Source organism: Phoxinus phoxinus, assembly GCF_949152265.1.
Source record: "Phoxinus phoxinus genome assembly, chromosome: 20".
Taxonomy (NCBI): domain Eukaryota; kingdom Metazoa; phylum Chordata; class Actinopteri; order Cypriniformes; family Leuciscidae; genus Phoxinus; species Phoxinus phoxinus.
This window is the reverse complement of record NC_136895.1, coordinates 4,671,555-4,692,697: the sequence shown is the minus strand read 5'-3', so window position 1 is coordinate 4,692,697 and position 21,143 is coordinate 4,671,555. Positions and strand designations below refer to the sequence as shown.

Here is a 21,143-nt window from a genome sequence, read left to right as displayed (position 1 = left end):
TTTTTTTACTGAAGTGCATGAGGAGACCTCAAAGTCATGGAAGGCACCTTTCTCTGCCAGAACATGCTTCGCAGGCTCCTCCGTCCTCACTACCCTTGATGGTGGGGCAGCACGGGGGTACTCGTACGTTCCCCAGGTGGAGTGCTATTGCTGTGTATTTATGCCCGCAAAAAACACTGTCACCTGGTGGAATCGGCTAAGGCTCCCCTCCGAGGCATGCAAGTTTACCTAGTCTCTCACTGCAAGGGCTTGCAATGCTGCTGCCCAGGTCGCCTCACATGCTATGGCCATCCTGCAAGACTATCAGGCCAAAGCACTGAAAGATCTGCACGAGGATAGTCCGGAGTTTATGTAGGAACTGCGTTCGGTCACTAATTATGCCCTTCGTGCTTCAAAAGTGCTTGTGTAGGGCCTGGGTCGGGCGATGTTCCCGTTAGTGGTCCAGGAGCGTGCCTGCTATGGCTCAACCTTGTGGAGGACTTCCAGCAGCAGATCTTGGCAGTGAAGAAGACTGAGGAAAAAAACACATCTTGCCTTGGCACAGGTTCCTATACCCCTGAGAGCCAAAGCTCCGCCTGGAGCGTCAGCCAGACTTCAGAGGTCTAGTTGCTGGAAGCTAGCACTGCCTGCCCATCGACAGGATACTAAGAACCACTGCAAGATGTTGAAGCGTTCCTGAGACAGACGACCCAGGGAAGCAGAGGCTGTGGACTAATTCGCCTTGATCAGGGTGAGCCTCACTCCCATTGGAAGGGGTAGTGAATTCTACATGGTCATTAAGAGAGCTATTTTCTCTTTCCCTGGGTCACATACACGTTCATGGCCCTCGTCTTCGCGGTGGTCAGACATCGAACACAATCCTACCAGAACCTCGGTGGACGCAGGCATGCCGGGTCCAGCCTCCTTGACCATCACCAACCGCCTTTACAGTGGACCTTGGAAGCAAGGTTTGTTCCGTTGGTGCCTCTTGTACAGAGTCTGGATGCATGGCTAGCGTTGCCCAGCCCATCGTGCTGACCCATCAGACCAATCTGGTTCGGCTACGTGATCAAATTCTTCAGTTTCCTGCCCAGGTGCGGTGGAGTACTGTCCGCCTCAGTATGAGTATCCTGTCCTTCGAGTGGTAATCACTGTCCTTATGGCGAAGGATGCGATAGATCCTGTTCCTCTGGCCGAGATGAAGTGGTTTTACAGCTCCTACTTCATCATACCATTGAAATGAGGTGGGTTGAAACCAATCTTAGATCTGGAAGGTTTGAATCAAGCCCTGTACAAGCTTCTGTTCAAAATGCTCACACAAACACATGTGTTCAACAGGGGAGGTTGGTTTGCGACATGTGATTTCATGTTTTGATCCCTTCACGGCACAGACTTTTGCTAGGGTTTGCCTTTGAAGGTCGAGCATATCAGTACAAGTTCCTTCCATTTGGGCTGTCCCTGTCTCCTCGCATCTTCACGAAGGTCGCAGAGGCTGACCTTGCCCTGTTAAGGAAGGTGGGCATTCGCATACTCCAGTACGTCGATGACTGGCTAATCCTAGCTCACTTGCAAGAGTTGCTGTTTGCACACAGGGACCTGGTCCTTGAGCACCTAGCCAGATTGGGACTTCGGGTCAACTGGGAACAGAGCAAGCCCTCCTCCATGTAGAGCATTCTCGGTGTGGAGTTGGACTCGGTTTACATGACCACAGTGAACAGAAAACAGTGGTGCCAAGTATTTTCAGAGGCTCCTGGGACATATGGCTTCCTCCTGCGGTCATGCTGCTGGGGTTGATGCATATGAGACCGCTTCAGCATTGACGTCAGGCTTGAGTCCCGAGATGGCCATGACGGAACACGTAGCTTGGCAATCACGCCGATCTGTCGACCTTGCATTTCTATGGGCAGGAGTTCCCCTAGAACGAGTGTCCAGGCATGGTGTTGTTACTACAGACACCTCAGAGACATGCTGGGGCGCTGTATGCAACGGGCACACAGCCTCAGGAACCCTGGACAGGACTCCGACAGCACTGGCACATCATTTGCCTCGAGTTGTTGGCCGTGCTACTAGCCATAAGGAGTATTATTTTGACTATTGATTCAGGGGGCAAGCACATGTTTGTTCGGATGGACAACACAGTGGCAGTGGCGTATATAAATTGCCAGGGAAGCATTATTTTGGTACTTTTATTTTGAAGGCAAAATCACTAAAGAGGAAGTGATTGTGACTAACTGTTGCTGTCATGACAGATCTATTTCAGAACCAGCCGCTATCAAAATAATCTGGCAGCGGGCGCGTCTGTTGCCGACCCCTGCCCTAGGCCACCCTTCTCCATCATTCAGCACTATTGCAGTAGATGAGTCTGGTAGAGGAACTCACTACCAGGCCCATTACTTGTGGTATGCCCCTTTTTAGGTGAACCATTGTAATCTGGCTAGTGCTCCGTATGTAGCACACGATCCTTAACAGTGACCCCATACGATGTATTATTTTACTGTTTAGTTTAGTTTCTCTCTCTGTGAACCCAGTGCCCTCCCCCTGGATGGAGCTAGCTCTGTCAATAGTCGCTGTGAAGCTGGTAATCCCCCTCGTCAGGGGTAGCCCACCACAGGGACTCTTCCCTATGGTCCATAGATGTGGTCTCCGTAGTGTTCCTTTCTCAGTGAGAACGAAAACGCTTCCTAACGTTAACAGCCAGGTTTACTCTGCCATAAAATAAAAAACAGTCAGAAAAGGCCTACGACTTGAGTGACCTTCCTCTAGCGGTTGAGGAGGTCCCCTAGATAGTCCCCACTGCGCTGGGCTAGTTAGTGTTGCTACACTTGCTGTTGGCATGCAGAGGACCTCTATTCTGTATTTTGATGAAACTTCGAAAGTGATCGACAGAAATGGAACTTCTCGACGAAACCCTCGTTCCCTGATAAAGGAAACAGATGTTGTCCCTCCTGATACAACCTGAACTGCCACTGAGGGGTTGAGATGCCGTCTCGTGTCATCAGAACAACCCCGAAATATACACCAGTAACCGAGAAACTTGTACAGTGTTATTTTTTTTTAACAACCATTTAATGTTCATTTAGGTTTGTCATGCTATATCTAGAAGTAAAGAGGAAGAGTCTATCAGTTCATGTGCGTCATCAAAGCAGTGCTAATTAAACACCACCTGAATTATGTTATTATGTTTTTAGTTGTCGAAATCAGTGAATCGCTAAGTTGCAATGTTTCATGGTGTGTCGGTTTCCTTGCCCTGTTAATCAAATTCTCTTTGTTCAGTCAATGGTACAGCAATTATAATTGACCAATTGACCAAATTTGTTTGTCACAGGACAGGTCCTAGTCTAATCCGATTTACAGTACTTTTTTGTGGTGTTCAGGCGTTTCCAGAGGTGTGGGCTTCATCCGATTTGACCGGCGCGTTGAGGCGGAGGAGGCCATTAAAGGTCTGAATGGACAGAAACCACCAGGTGCCACCGAGCCAATCACAGTGAAATTTGCCAACAACCCCAGTCAGAAAAGTAGCCAGGCGCTGCTGTCTCACCTGTACCAGTCGCCCAACAGACGATACCCAGGACCACTGGCGCAGCAGGCTCAGAGATTCAGGTACCCGCACACTGGTTCAGGTTCACTGCACTGGTGCTGACTTTAACTTGAGCGTGATTTCATTTGATGTGTGTGCATGTGTTTCAGGCTGGATAATCTGCTCAACATGGCATATGGAGTCAAGAGGTATGTTACTTTGTGCTGCTGCTTGTGGGAAATCTATTAAAGCAATGTTTTAGTGATTTTACTGTGGCAGGGACTTTTCAGTCTACTTTTATAGTATCATATTTGTAGATCATGATAACCACAGGTTATACCATGGCAAAAAGTAACTATGGTTTCTAACTTTTTTTTTCTGGAAAGTTGCTTTAAGAGAAACAAATCAAAAGTTGCATTGCTGTATGTCACATTTTATTATTTCTGGATATAATAATGTAAAATACCAGTGAAAACAATATCTTTATAAATACTGTAAACATGTATTTAGCCTATATAAAGAGTTTGTAAAAACATGGTTTTAATCAAGGTGCGATTTGCCAGGGGGGACAGGGATTTCCTTCTGGTCTAAACATCCCTGCTTCTGCTGAAATATTTTAATTCCCCCTCCCTCCACAGTAATCAATGCTATAAATTACTTCACCAATAGACCATTTAAAATTTATAAAATAAAGATATGCCACAGGCACGTTTAAACGACAAACAATAAAATCAGAACCAGTTTCAGTTACGTTCATGGTTCCAGCATGCACCGCTTTTCAAAATGTCACAAAGCGTTTTGAGGTTATTTTGAATGAAATATTGAAGTTTATAATCAAGAATTTTGGCACACCTATCCATTGTTCTAAAGTCGGGTTTTATTCTGGCATGTTGAATTAGTGTTCGGCAGACGCGGCGGCGCGTTCATTTGGATTTATTTTTCTCATAACAGACAGCTAAAATAACTTAGGCCCTAATAGGCTACTCCGTAGTTGTTTAGTAATACAGATCAGAGTAGAGTAGCCTACATCGTTCAAAACTGTAAACTTTTATTTATATTAGGCTAACAACAGTGTATCTGTCGTCTCTGTCTCCGGGAACTGCGCGTCACAAAAATGAACCGAAAGCCCACTTGCCTCCGCTCAGTCACGATAAGAAATCGGCTATGTCTAAAGCCTTTAAATGTCTAAATATTTAATAAATGTTATCTGATTAGGTAATCCGTATGAAACCGAGAGGTGCAGAGGATCATCTCAAACATGTTTAGCTATCATGTGAGCGCTTCCCAATGAGGAACGGACAAGGGTGAAAATCTCGCTATAATTAAATGTAGTCTAGGCTAAATCGCCCTGAATTAAATTGTAAAAACAGTTCAGATAATTTATTTGTCGAAATATTGCAATATTGTTTCATTTAAGTTCATAATTATTCTATAAATGTTATTTAGTTTAGCAGCAGCACCACGAAACACTGTGGTTCGAGATTTATATAAACAAAATAATAATAATTCACAAATCGCATGCACCCTGGTTGTAAGGATCTAAAGATCCCCGTGGAATTTAACATTGAGTTGAACATTTTGTTCATGACAACAAATGAACATGCGTTTGAAGATTGTATTTAGTTTTGCTTGAAAAAAGCTGGCCCAAACCGAGGCGTTTTATTTCTTCAATTATTGAAATAATTAAATGTTCAGTAATAAACTTTTATGACAGAAATATTACTACATGTAGCCTAAATAATTAAATTCCTTCATTATCAACACTTTACTAGCCTAATGCTAATGTCTAGAATTAAGTGTTAATTGCGACTTCTCTTTGTTTTGAGTCGGTCTCAAACTCAGATCGCCTGTGGGGGGTTGGGGGTTCAGGAGGTGTTAATGTTCTGTCTTTCATATATCGAGAGTGAGCCTGATGACCAGGCAAAGGCAAAATACTTTTAAGGATAACTCTCTCAATGTGTCCAAATGTAGGCCCTATATCCTATTAAATTATAAATATTGTAGTTTTATGTATTGTATTTAAAGGGGTTTCACACACAATTTCAGTTGAAGTGTTCAATCCATTTGTTTCAACTGGTTTTGTAGAGTTTTAACATGTTTGAGCAGTGTGTTTGTCAACAATCTGGCATTATCTAAACATGAACTATTGACGAAACGCTTTCTTGCATTTCTAAACGAATGCGATGAGCAGCAGATACAGAGCTATTTTATTCGTGATCCACCTCGTTTTATTGTACGGTGAATTCAACAAGGCATTCTGTGTCTTTGAAGCAAGGCTAAATTATTTGTTACGTTTTTTTTGTCGTTATTTGTATGGATGACACAAAGCGACATACTACAGTATTATCAGCTGTATGATGGGTTTCAACCCTGAAATTTTTTGTTTAATTTCGAGAGAGTGCAGGGCAGGGAGACTAAATAAACTAAAATAAAAGAGATCCAGCACGAGAGAGAGGCAAAGACAAACGCATGATCTTAATTTATGTTGCTTCGTTTTGTAGGCTACGGTTTTAATTGTTTATTTAGCTGCAATTTCTTTGTCAATACAAATTTAAAATGTCGCAAGAATAAGATTGTGTTTCTTACTTAGGTAATTAACTCTATGCAACCCTGTTTTAAATAAATAAACTGCCCCCGACACTTTATTTAAACCTTAAAATGTTACATGGGGTTTCAAACTGAATTTTAGTGTTCTTTTACATTTTCATTTGGTTTTTATATTGAAAGCAATAGCCTATTATTTAGTTAGTCTGTTATTTTGTGTAGCCAAGTCAACAAAATCAGTCTTTGTCTGATTTGTTCAATCAATGCTCTGTTTTTAAAAAAATCTTCCTTTGCTATTGCGGGTATCAATGTCAGTCATCTCCAATTTCGTGAATGATTCACAAAACAATAATTTAGCAGATTAAAGACTATCTTCATCCTTTTCATTTTCTGACGCGATCGGCTGATAATCTTCCTTCATCAGTTTTGTCGTCTGTGCAGCGGCTCTACTGGAATGCAGCACATTTATGTTGTAATGTGCCATTGATAATTAAACAAAACGCTTGACTTTAATAAACAGTTACCTATCTAAGCATCAAGAATGGTAAAACATAAACTCTGTCAGCTGGCTACAATGAGATTTGATCTCTGATCGCTTGAAGTTCCGTGAAGCTCATGCTGTTGCGTTGACCACAGAGCTATCGTCGGACCGCTGTCAATATTACGTCTTATGCTCTCACAAAGCCTCATTGATGTAGCCTAATATTTTTCTATTGCAATGTTTTGTTGAAATGTTTTCATTATTTATTAAATTTAATTTCAGTATTATGATTATGAATTCGTTTCACTTGAATATATCTGCTAGCCCACCACATTTCAATCACTCTCAATGAGCCGCGGCGCGGCGGCAGATTACGCAATAAAGAGAATAAACTGACACTTTTCAAAGTCTGCGATTGTAGCGCCTCTTAGCGGTCAAAGGCAGCAAATACACACCCGCAATTTTACCGCTGCGGGAACGGCGGCGGTAAAAATACTTTTCTGGTTAATAATTGACCAACTAGGTATTTCAATTTTCACAAATTCCCATGATCGATCGTCGTTTAAATTAACGATCAATTCATCGATTAATCGTTAGGGTTAAAGGGATAGTTCACTTTGAAATTAAATTTTGGTATGTTTTAGCTTACCTGAAGTGCCTCCAAGAAGTGGGTGTCTTTGTCTCCGCAGTAGTTTCAATTTTGATATTTTTAGGTCAAACCGTTCTTGTCTGTCAGTCATATAATGCAGGTATATAGGCACTGTCTCCAAAAGCATGCAGAGAAAAGTCCAAATTTAAAGATTCCCCATCGTAAGTGCACATTGATGGCCTAAGCTCGCGCAAACTCATCCGGGAGTGTTGAGTTTTCACTTATTCCCAATTTGTAAGCCTTCTATCTTGACGCACTACTCGCTTCATTGTCCAGGTCAATCAAAGGCATACGTTGAGCCGTACAGCCAATCACACGCGTTTCTGCTGAGTTTAAAAATGCAACGTCCAATCGAAGGCGGTTAGATTAGTTTCCGGGGAAGAAATCCGGTGTAAACAGATCACTTGGACGTCGTTGTGTAAAAGAGATAAAAACTATATAAATACTGTTCGTTTTATCACACAATCCACTTGTTTCGTGTCTTATGCCATCAATGTGCACTTACGATGGGGAATTTTTAAATTTGGACTTTTCTATGCATGCTATTAGAGACAGTGCCTATAGACCTGCATTATATGACTGACAGATAAGAGCGGTTTGACCTAAAAATATCAAAATTGAAACTACTGCTGAGACAAAGACACCTACATCTTGGATGCACTTCAAGTAAGCTAAAAACATACCAGAATTTAATTTCAAAGTGAACTATCACTTTAATACTGCGATATGCGTCTGCTGCAGTGGCATGGCCAACAGCGTGACAGGGTCAGCAAATCCTGCTCAAAACGCGATGTTCCTCACCAAATGAATGAGAATGTTTTTTTAATCTAAATAAAGGGCTAGTAGGATTGTAAAATGTTTCGATTAATTATTTAATAATCAAATATAATTACTACCTACTACCAATACAACGCGTCACCAACGCTGCCTCAAATGCGTGCAGAATATGTGACTGTGGACGTCCTCTCCCTGAACATCGCACTGAAGACGGCAACTAAACCCAATGCACTCACAACGGTTTAATACAATAATGTTCTCATGTTATGTAATATGTCAGTCCCAAATCATTCGTCGTTATTATTAGTCGTGCATTTCTGTTTGAGCTGCGCGCGCTGAATGAATGGCTACCGTTAAACTGGAGCACCCTAGCGCGTTATTTAACCCTCTGGAGTCTAAGGTGTTTTTGGGGTCCTTGAGATGTTTTGACATGACCTGATATTTGTATTTTTTTCAGTTGCTTATAAACATATTAATGGCAAAGGTGTAATTACACTCTATTTAGCACGAACATGTCTATCATAATATGTGAGCAACATGTATGTACATGTTTGCATTTTTGAGAGAATATTATTTATGCATGGTTATTCAAAAAACTAAAACTTAAATTGTCTGATATAAGACCACAAACGACCAACTTCACATATTCCCACAATACTTTTGACTAATGGGTGCTGTCGGCTAAAGTGTTTACTTTAAAATGATCTGAAAATCATCCGGGCTAATCGTTCACATTAAACAATAGATTGATTTAAATTTTGTAAGACACTTTTTGTTTGGAAAGGCAATATGCAGGTGGGCGTGAATGATCCAACAAGGTCATGAATAATGTCCTCATTCCCACCTGGAGAAGACAAAGAGCTGCTAATGCTGCATACTAATGAGCAATTCATAGGTGTCACTGAGCCACAAGATGCAAAGACAACACACACACACACACACACATATACACACACATATATATATATATATATATACATACACACACACACACACACACATATATATATATATATATATATATATACACACACACACACACACACACACATACACATATATATATATATATATATATATATATATATATATATAACTACAGAATTGGTTCAGAGTTGGAAACATCTTAAAAAAAGTGTATTTTTCCACAAACTGTGTATGCTTGCAAATTGTATAATATCCAAGGTAAACATTTCTAGTAATTGTGCAGTTAATTCTCATTCGTATTTTCAGAAAGTTTTGGATGTAGGCTATCCTCTCCCCAAATTTGTCACTAATAAAACACAAAAATAATTTAAAGAGAAGGCTTATATTGATATTTTAAGATTTTGTTTGCACCTTGTAAATTAGGTTTTGATGTGGCAGTAAAAACTTTATAATATATCCAAAACGAAATGTTGTCTTTCATATTTAGTCTGTAACATATTGTCTTTTATAGGCTAATATATATTAGGGCATAAATGTTAATTTGCAGTTTAATATGTTGCTTATCCAAAGACATTTTATTTCAACGTATTCAGTCGATTTTTACTCATCTCAGTAGGCAATATAGATAGTTTCAGTCACACACAGACAGGCGCGAGCTGTAGCAGCTAAACAACAACATGCGTCTGTGCCGTTCATTCATTCAAACACAGAAACGCGATTCAAATTTAAACAGTCTTTTGCGGTTTACAGACACCATTTTATATCGCGATTAGAACAAAGCACTTACTGATGATCTGCAGCTGGACCCGTTGTTAGGCTACTCCAGCACGTTTGAGGTAAAATTTCCAGGATTATCACGATATTATTATTCCTCACAGCGAGTGTGTTGTCCAGCTGTTGTGGGCGTTGACTGGTTTGCATGTGTTGCCTCAGATTATCTGCGTTTGAATAGCGGCGCGCTCTCGATGGGCGTGTCACATTAGCAGAGTAATGAGCTGCCAGAACGATAATGAGACCGGCTGATCTCTCGCTCTTTATATATAGATTACATAAACAGAGAATATTTATTTTAGTTTTGAATTAGATAATTTAAAACTACACACTTAAATGATTACAGAGATATATAGCTCATGTCTGAGTGAATAGTATTCGCTGAGTTTTGTTTGAGTTTAGAGAAGTGCTTCAGAAAAAAAGTTCACGGAGAAGGAGAGGCAGAAAGCACACCCTGTTTACTTTCTTTATTTTACAAAAGCACAATGTTTTATTTCGATTGTAAGTGGACACATAAAAAAGTAGACATTTAACAGCTTATTTTTTCATATTTCTTAAGGCTGTATGACCAAAACTGACGGAGTATTTTAGGTCTATTTTGCTGCTATGTAAAAAAAACGAGCAAAACGCGCCCACGCGTTTGCCGACCTCAGGGGGTTAACTCAAAGAAACGCATCCTATATGAGATTCATCAGATATATTCAAAATAAACATATTACAAATTATTTCTGCAGAAAATGACGTAAATTCACAAGTGAACTTGAACTAAGTTACGTGCCATTCATTCAGAATGATCATGTTGTGGACGCGCTCTTCCTGGAGCGACACGGCAACTAAACTCAAATAATGCTCAATGTTTTATTACAATATTGTTCTCTTTATAATGTTATGTAATATGACAGTCCTCCCAATAGTCATTATTAGTCGTGCAGTGCCGTTTGAGCTGCGCGCGCTGAAGCTGATCACGCGCACTACAGCGTTCATTCAAGGGATGCATCCAATATAAGATAAATCAGATATAGATAGGCATACACAAAATAAACACAATATTACAACTTATATTTGCACAAAACAAAAGGCTGCGAATGAACACACAAACTTATAGACATAATGAAGGTGTAAAATGGTCCCAAACAAAACGCGCTCGCTTTGTTTCGCGGTTGAGCAGCAGTGCATGAACCGGCTTAATCGATGATCGAGAAGTTGCATCGATTAAATTTATTATCGACAATTAATCGATCGTCGATTAATCGTTGACATCCCTAGTACCAACTGTATCTGTACATAGAATGAACATAGGCAGGACGAGATGGGACAAAACACACACCCCAAACAAGCAGATATACCACCAAGACACATGAATTAGATTTTTTTTTTCTCTCTTTTGAGAGCCATGAGACCGAATGTTTTAATATCTATTTGTTTCTATGCTACCTTGCAGAACGGCTTAACACTAGTGGCCTATGATTATGTGTGCCTGGGCTACCATGCCGAATGGCTTAGCTCTAGAAATGCGCACTGTGTTCTCATTAACAATAGGTTGCAAGCCAATCGAGATAAAAACCCAGCAACCACCGGAGCAAGTATCATAATTAAATAAATGTATGTATCATTGACATAACCTTATACTTTTATTGATAAGTGAATACAGGGTACAAGTCTAAAATTCTGAACTTTAACCCTCTGGGGTCTGAGGGGTTTTCTGGGTCCTGGAGGTGTTCTGACATGCTCTAACATTTGTGCTTATTTCTGTTACTTGTGACATTTTTATGGCTAAAGTCTTATTACACTGTATTCAGCACAAAGTATGCTACAATAATATGTCAGCAGCATGTATGTACAATTTTGTAGTTTTGAGATAATAACATTTATGCGTGGTTTGTGAAAAGTCACTGAAATAAGGTCATGAAACCCAAACTGATTATTTCTTCACAAGACTTTTGAAAATTGGATCACGTAGCCTAGAATATTTGCTCCAAAACTATGTGAAAATCACCCTGACTACTCATTCAGATTAGACAATATATTGATTTAAAATTTGTAAGACATGTCTTATGTAAGAAAGCTTTATGCGAGTAGGCGTTAACCACCATGAATATTGAGTGTTTAACACCTGAGAGAGACAATGACCCTCCCATAATGGCCCTATTAGGAGCTTTCAGGGCCTATGAGGAACCTTGAACAAAGAATGAGGAGATTTTAAAAAGAATGGCTTTTTGATTGTTTGGATGTATTTACAACCCAACATAATCCAAAGATACACAACAAATGGCAAAAAAGCACATTACACTGAACTAAAGACAGAGACTTAACCAGTCACACACCTTTGTGCCATTCCTGAAACATAGTGCATACCTGTCATTTCCAAGATGTTTGATTTTTCACTTTTCCTCCTCATGCTCATGTTGAAGTCAGCAGGACGGGTAGCTAAAAAAATTAAATAAAATAAAAGCTGTGAACATGCTGATATCAAGAGAAACTAGGGCCGCACGATTTTGGGAATACATTTTAGATTTGTTCTGGTTAAAATGTACAAAATACACACACACATATATATATATATATATATATATATATATATATATATATATATATACACCAGGTTTGTTGTGCCTTGTAGGCATATACGTGCAGGGCTGAATAAAATAATAATAACAATAGTATAGCAGGCATCGTTAAAAAAGGAACACTTCAGTAACACTACACTAGAGAAAAACATATTGATTATCATATGTTACTTCAAATGTTTACAATCGATATGACGTTATGAAATGAGATTGGAGTAAAAACATGATGCGTTTTGCTTTTCAAACGCACGTCGCGCGACTGACTCAAACTCACAGCGCGTGCAGAGAACATTTACTGAGGCATCGAAGAACAGTTCAATGGCAATGTGAAGTTTATGCAACAATAACACTAACTAATATAATTCAGAATTATTTCTTACCTTAAAATCTTTCTTGTCTTCAAATCGCGTTCTTCTTCTGATGTAAATCCAATAATCTCACAGCGTGTCTTCCAAACTCGACGACAGCAGAGGACTGATGAGGTTAGGTGCATTGTTTTTGAGGTAATGAGCATGTTTGCGCGACTCATGGACGATTTGCATCTCTATATATTTTGCGAGTGTGGGTGTGGTCACATTAAAACGAATGAGCAAGCGTTAGAGAAACTGGATATCTTGTTGGTTTTATACAAATTAGTTAAATAGAGAATATTTGTTTTCCTTTTGAATCAGATCATTTAAAACAAAACACTTAAATGTTTATAAAGATATAGAGTTCATAAATGTGTGACAAGTATTCGCTGAGTTTTGTTTGTTTCGAGACGTGCTCAAGAAAAAAAAAGTTCACGAGACGGAGAGGCAGAAAGCACACCCTGTTTAATTTCTTTATTTTAAAAATCACAACGTTTTGTTTTGATTGTAAGTGGACAGATACAAAAGTAGACATCTCACAGATTCTTTTTTCATATTTATTAAGTCTGTATGACCATAAATGACGGAGTATTTTAAGTCTATTCAGCTGCTATGTGAAAAAAATCGCACCAATCACGCCGGCGTTATTGCCGACCCCAGAGGGTTAAATTTAAGGCCTTAAAACGGCCAGATTTTAATCCGAGGTCTTAAATTTAATTTAGTCAGGTCTAAAAAAGGTTTTACTCTCGTTCATTTCCAGAAACGCTGGCCGCAGAAAGTTATTACAAAGTACAGTAGCAAAAAAGTATCGAGTCGTAGCCTACAAAGCGGAGCTCTAGAGCAGGGGTCTCCAACACGACGCTCGCCAAGAGGCCGTTCACATATCGCGAATATAGGCATGCAGCAAGCGCGCTCATAATAGAAGCGATGCGGCAGGAATTTATTTACTTTTTCCTTTTTCCTAAATTTATTCCAGAATTTTTTTTATATAAAAAAAAATCGCAACCAGAATGCCGCAAGCGCACCGCAGGTCATGTGGCAAGAACCAAACAATCAGCTTTACCCTTTCCGTAACAACATTGAAAGCTCAGTCAACATGAAGGACCCAAATACTACGGGTGTTTTTCTCTTCTCCGTAAATAAATCTTGTAGCAGAGCTACAGCAAGCGCTTCTCGTGGTGGAAATCCATTAGCTACTAAAACCTCTTTGTCGTTGTGGAGAGCGCAGTGCACGGTTGCATAGCAACGACAGACGCCACGGGAAAATCGGACCGAATTTTACTATTAATAAAAGACAGGCTAATGTACATTGTAAATGTCAGTCATTTATATATTTTTTTACTCATTCTTTTTATAAAAAAATCTTTTTATAAAACCTTTTTTGTCAAAACTTTATTTGAACTTGTACATGTTAGTAGATAACATGTTGAAAGACACTGGCCATCATTTTTTATGTTATTATTTTAATGTTTATGTAAACAAAAAGTTCATATTAATGCTAATTGTATTTGTTATTTGCTGGTTAATGCGTCGTGTAGGTCTTGCGTTTCAATCTTTATGGTCTTAAAATGTCTTAAAAAGGTCTTAAATATGACTTTCTGAAACCTGCAAGAACCCTGTGAAAAGCTGTTGAGAGTAAGATGATAAAGAAAGACAGAGTGTGATCTGATGCGATGCTGTGTGCAGCTGAAGTCAACCATTCACATGTGTCTTAGATGTGGATTCCCGAAGCTTTCTGAAAGCCCGCTGCAGAATGCTAACAGCAACACCACCAGTATTTCAATGTTTAGCCGCACCTCATTGGCCGCTGATGCAACAGCAACCTATCAGCTGCACTATGTGGATGACAATGCGATTGCTACCAAATTGAGTTAAGGACCTATCAGCCTGTGCCATCTGGAATTTCATGCCAGAACTTGGTATTTATGAAAAAACAGCCTTAACACATTTAGTATAAAAACAAATACCAAAAAAAAATCTGGTAAAGCTGCATAACAAAAAATATTCAATTAATACATTTAACACAACACACATGACTATGTTAATAGTATACCATGGTCTGTCTGAATACTTTATTCTGATTGGCTGGAAGGTGTGCAATAAACCCATTTAATGAACAGGTAATTCCAAGTCAGTTTAACCACCGTTCTATATTAATGCGCTGTTTTCATTAAAGCGCACACACACACACGTCACTTTGAGATTGTGCTGCGCACACAGAAACATTCTGACTGCAGTAGATGTGGAAGATATTAATAAAAATTATGTTATTTCAGCCAGCGCAAATACCTGTATTTAGTTCCTGTTTTCGGTTGAAGTCCAAAGTAGTCGATTGTCGAGTTCACGCGCGTGATCATAGGTAACTAAGCAACAGTGGAGACTCAGACTGTCAGCTGTCAGCCGAAGACGGTGCTGTGTGGTGTTTGAGAATATCAGCTCTGATGGATATTTGTAAGAAAAAAATAAATAAATCTTAGTTACCTATGATCACGCGCGTGAACTCGACAATCGACTACTGTGGACTTCGACCGAAAACAGGAAGTAAATACAGGTATGTGCGCTTGTTGAATTAACATTGTTATTCATATCTTTCACATCTACTGCAGTCAGATTCACCGTGTTCACTCTGAAGGAATCACTCGACATGGCTGGGCACTTGTATGACACATCAAGGATGATAAGAGGATAAAAGCAGGTTTAAAACTTGCCCCATTCAAGTCAACAGGGTGCAAATTTTAAAAAGAGGATAACACGGTGTAGGCAACACCGATTTTTGTCGTTGTTCTCTGTATTGACAGCACTCCAAATTTACTAAAAATTGAGCTCAATGTTAAAATTGACCGGAGTTCTCCTTTAACCTTCTGGTCATATTGTGCTGCAAACATCAAATAACAGCTTTAAGTTGTCAATGCTGGCAAATGATCATGGTATAAGCGGTATAATCCAAAGCTAACTGTGCATTAAACTATTTGAATGAATGAATGTACCACATATCTCACGAAATACCATGGTGTTGCATTTAGTGGTACTTCAGTAAGTCCACGCTGGAGATTTATGGATTGAAAAGCCTAATAAACAAATGGTTTCTCTTGTTTTCAGCATCACTTCTGCTGAGAATGTCAACACTGTTTAATCTGGCTAAAGTAGTTTGTTCAGAGACATTTGTGGTTTATAACAAAATGATTAAACTATCCAAATTGTACATAAATAATGCATTAATGCTCCTTTTATAATCACTAAATCTGAGCTTGCTGAGGACTCATAAATGATCCTCTGTGCATTAAAACTTATTTAAATTGTCTGCATCTTAGAAAGGATCATGTTGCCCATTACTGAACTGTACAGCTTCTTGGCAGCGTACTACTGTACCACAGAAAATGATCTTTATTTTAGCTGAAATACTGTTTTTGTTTGTTTTTGGCAGTAGATTCTCACCCATGTCCATTGATGGGGTCACCAGCCTGGCGGGCATCAATCTTCCGGGTCATGCTGGTACGGGCTGGTGCATTTTTGTGTATAATCTGGCGCCAGACGCCGACGAGAACGTCCTCTGGCAGATGTTTGGCCCATTTGGCGCTGTGACTAACGTAAAGGTCATACGAGACTTCAACACAAACAAGTGCAAAGGATTTGGCTTTGTGACCATGACAAATTACGACGAGGCTGCTGTTGCAATCGCCAGTTTGAATGGGTACCGGCTTGGGGACCGAGTTTTACAGGTCTCGTTCAAGACAAACAAAACACACAAGGCCTGACTGAGTGAAGACGTGCAACGTCATGCAAACATGACTCTACTTTAATGACAGGAAATATTTCATGTATTTTTTCTTTTCTTAAAAGTTTACTTTTTAAAACATACGTTTAAAATATACGTTTAAAGATTTAATTAGAATAACAGCTGACTGTTAAGTGTGTTTGTTTTGGTGTATAATGTGGATGGTGACCTCCATGACACTGAGATGGAGAGCGTTCCCATGTTGGTGTTCCCATCTCTCCTCATGAGCTTCTGCGGTGCAATCCACTGTATAATGTACATGCATGAATCTTTAGTTTGACCATTTCAGTTTTCTTTGTGCTAATGACTATCTTTATGTTAAATATTTAAATGACTATCTTTATGTTAAATATTTAAATAAGTATAAAACAAGATGTACATGTTCTTTTGTGTTTAAAATAATTTGGGATTTTTGTTTTTATTGTTCAGTACATCAATAAATGCGTTAAAGGGAAGACATTCTGTATTTTGTTTAATGCAACTTATGTTCATTTTATTGTACCTATTAGGGCTGCACAATTTGGGGGGAAATCCAATTGTGTTTAATTAAAAAATTGTGATTACAATTTTAAAAGGTGTTTTTTTTTATATATATATATCAATATTATTATTTTTGTTATTACTAAATACAAATATTACTATTGTAATTCACTGTCAAATAAAAAACGAGTATTTAAAAAAAAAGATCCAACAGTACAACTTTAAAATGACAATAGTATTTTTTTTCAATGGTTAAACCATCAAGCTTTTATTTTGGTCGAAAACTGCAGGGAGCCCTTAAAGCTGCTTCCAATTTTTTTTCTGACCACAATCAAGTCAGCTAGTGTGATGTTTAACGTTTAATATTAACGTTAAAGAGGTGTGTGAACTCGCAAGTACGATGTCAAGGACTGTAATTTGCTCTGGCCCCCTTCTTGTTCGGAGGAGTGATGAGATAGTTAGCAGATTGTCATCACTCAATGGCTGGCTGTCTAAGTGGTGTCCGCAAAATAATGTATAATTCATAGACAATTGGAAAAGTTTTTGGGGCAAACCTGACCTGTTGAAAAGAGATGGTATTCATCCCTCCTGGGACAGTGCTGCTCTTCTCTCTAGTAATATGGCTCATAGTCTTAGAGCTCAACCATGACAATCTGGGGCTCAGGTCAGGAAGCAGACAGACTGGCTAAACCGACCGTCTGCTAGCGGCCTCACGTCACCCAGGTCAGATAAATCCCATCACATAGAGCCTCTTTCACCTAGATATCATCACATAGAGACTCTTTCACCTAGATATCATCACATAGAGACTCTTTCACCTAGATATCATCACATAGAGACTCTTTCACCTAGATATCATCACATAGAGACTCTTTCACCTAGATATCATCACATAGAGACTCTTTCACCTAGATATCATCATATAGAGACAGTGTCTGTTTCCTGAATTTGGAAATGCAAAAAACGTCCAAACCCATCTACAGTTAAAAATGTAATTGATGTTTAACAAATAAAAAACAGATATAATACAAATGAGCAAATGATAAAGCTCGGGTTGCTGAATATTCGATCTCTCTCTTCAAAAGCGCTAATAGTTAATGATATGATTACAGATTATAACCTAGATGTGCTGTGTTTAACAGAAACCTGGCTAAAACCAAACAATTACATTGCTTTAAATGAGTCCACCCCACAAGATTATAAACATGAACCTCGTCTGAAACGCAAAGGAGGAGGTGTTGCTGTAATTTATAGTAATATTTTCAAAACCACTAAGAAATCTAGTTTTAGATATACTTCTTTTGAAGTGTTGGTGCTTAATGTAAAAATATCTAGTGTAAACGATAAATCATGTTTGAAAATTCTGCTGGCTACTGTATACAGGCCACCAGGGCACCATACAGACTTTATCAAAGAATTTGCTGACTTTCTATCAGAATTAGTATTGGCTGCAGATAAAGTACTAATTGTTGGTGATTTTAATATACACATAGATAATGAAAAACATGCATTGGGATTGGCATATAAAGACATTATGAACTCTATTGGAGTTAGACAACACGTATCAGGACCCACTCAATGTCGTAATCATACTCTAGATCTAATACTATCACATGGAATAGATGTGATGCCGTTGAAATTCAGAACGATGACATCACAGATCATTATCTGGTCTCGTGTAAACTTCATTTAGCCAAGGCTGCAAAGCCGACTCCGTGTTATAAATATGTTAGACCGATCACTTCTGCCACTAAAGATTGCTTTATCAATAATCTTCCTGATCAGTTTCATCATCTCAGCAACCCAGATAGCTTAGAAGAACTCGATATTGCAACAGAAACTTTGACTCACTCTTTTCCAGCACTTTAGACACAGTTGCTCCGTTGCGCTTAAAGAAGATTAAAGAACATAGTCCAACGTCGTGGCCCTTAAAGGAGAACTCCGGTCACGCGCGTGAACTCGACAATCGACTACTTTGGACTTTGACCGAAAACAGGATGTAAATACAGGTATTTGCACTGGCTGAAATAAAATTTTTATTCATATCTTTCACATCTAATGCAGTCAGATTCACTCGTGTTTACTCTGAAGGAATCACTCAGCATGGCTGGGCACTTGTATGACACATCAAGGATCTTAAGAGGCTAAAAGCAGGTTTAAAACTTGCCCCAATCAAGTCAACAGGGTGCAAATTTTAAAAAGAGGATAACACGGTGTAGGCAACACCGATTTTTGACGTTGTTCTCTGTATTGACAGCACTCCAAATTTACAAAAAAATTAGCTCAATGTTAAAATTGACCGGAGTTCTCCTTTAAGAGAGCAGCCAGAAAAATGGAGCGCAACTGGAAGAAAATAAAATAGAGGTATTTCGGATTTCATGGAAGGAGAGCTCGATTGCTTACAGAGAGGCTTTAAAAGCTGCTAGATCTGCTTATTTTTCAACCCTATTAGAAGAAAATAAACACAATCCTAGGTATTTATTTGAAACAGTGGCTAAACTAACGAAAAAGAAAGCTTCAAGCCCAGAAGTTTCCAAGCAACACAGCAGTAATGACTTTATGAACTTCTTCACTTATAAGATCGATAATATCAGGGACAAAATTATAACTATGCAACCGTCCAATACAGTATCGTATCAGGAAGTGCATTGTAGTCTCCCTGAGGAAAAATTTGATTCATTTGTTGCTATAGGAGAGGAAGAATTTTGCAAACTCGTTAAATCAAACTCTCTGCTGCGTTTCACACTGTAGACCATCATATTCTCCTGCACCGACTTCAACACTACATAGGTCTCTCTGGTATTGCCCTGAAATGGTTTGACTCCTATCTTACTGATAGAACCGAGTATGTAGCTCTGGGGGATGTAAAATCCAGACCCCACACTGTCATCTGTGGGGTCCCCCAGGGCTCCGTACCCGGTCCAACCCTCTTCACCATTTACATGCTCCCCTTGGGTTGTGTCGTCAGCAGGCATGGACTTAATTTCCATTTCTATGCTGACGACACACAACTCTACCTTCAAGTCACTCCCTCTAGTTCCCCCTCTGCCACGGCTGCACGCCTTAACTCCTGACTGGAGGAGATAAGAGGCGTGGATGAGCCAAAATTTCCTGGAGCTGAATGGCTCCAAAACAGAGGCCATTCAAACTGGAACCGTTCATCAACTCCGCTCCTCTCCAATCACCACTGTTTCACTTTTTGGACACACCACTCCCCTCTCTTCCTCTGTTACTAACCTAGGGGTAAAATTTGACCCCCACCTTTCCTTTGACAGTCATGTCACCTCCATCTGCAAAACTGCATTCTTTCACCTACGCAATATTTCCAAACTGCGCCCTTCCCTTTCCCTTTCTGCTGCAGAGAAGCTCGTCCATGCTTTTGTCTCCTCCAGGCTGGACTACTGTAATGCACTCCTCATCGGGATTCCTGGCAGGAGGCTTCAAAAGCTCCAGTATGTTCAGAACAGCGCTGCCAGGGTCCTGATGGGGGTGCGAAAACATGAGCACATCACCCCCATCCTCCGTTCACTGCACTGGCTACCCATTCAGTCCCGTATAGAATATAAGGTCTTCCTTCAGACACATCACTGTCTGCACGGTGCGGCCCCCACTTATCTCACGGAGTTGCTCACTCCAAATTCATCAACCAGAACCCGGTCAGGCCAACAGCACCGCTTGGTCATGCCCAGGACACGGCTCAAAACAATGGGCGACAGGGCCTTTCAAGTCGCTGCTCCCTGTCTGTGGAACGCCCTCCCAGACCACCTCAGGGCCCCGCAAACAGCGGACACATTCAAAAAAGGACTAAAAACCCATCTTTTTACACAGGCTTATTTTAACAGCTAATGCTTGTTTTTAGCCCTGCCATTTAACATGTTGTGTTTTTATTGTATACTGTATTGATTTTTAATTATGTTTTACTGTACCACTTTGAGATTTGGTGTCAAATGTAAATTATTATTATTAATCATCTAAATCGACAACTTGTATGTTAGACCCTATACCGACTAAGCTACTGAAAGAGATGCTTCCAGATGTCATAGATCCTCTTCTTAATATCATTAATTCATCTTTGTCTCTAGGATACGTACCAAAAATGTCTATGGCCGAGTGCGAGCGCGGGCGGTAATGCACTCACTCTGTGTGCGGGCTACGGGAGAATAAAACGATTAAATAGACATATCTATGAATAACACATATAAAAACTAATGAATTGTTATTCATCTGTTGCAGAAAAGAAACAAGAACAACTAAAACAAAATGGAAACAATTTACAGGCCAGAGTTTCTATTTGTAACATGTTTGCAGCGTTGAGCGATGTAGCCA

General features: G+C 39.5%; 1 protein-coding gene across 2 annotated transcripts in view; it reads left to right on the top strand.

Moving 5' to 3' along the window:
* elavl2 (ELAV like neuron-specific RNA binding protein 2) overlaps nucleotides 1-17,012 on the top strand; it is a 57,434-nt gene extending 40,422 nt beyond the window's left edge. Inside the window, exons 6-8 of one of the 2 annotated variants that reach the window (XM_079594077.1) lie at nucleotides 3,354-3,579; nucleotides 3,667-3,705; nucleotides 15,987-17,012. In XM_079594077.1, coding sequence (XP_079450203.1) covers nucleotides 3,354-3,579; nucleotides 3,667-3,705; nucleotides 15,987-16,317 — 596 coding nt within the window. In that variant the 3' untranslated portion in view covers nucleotides 16,318-17,012. The remainder of the gene's footprint in view (nucleotides 1-3,353; nucleotides 3,580-3,666; nucleotides 3,706-15,986) is intronic. The other variant, XM_079594078.1, reaches the window with a different exon arrangement.
* Nucleotides 17,013-21,143: the final 4,131 nt, after the last annotated feature.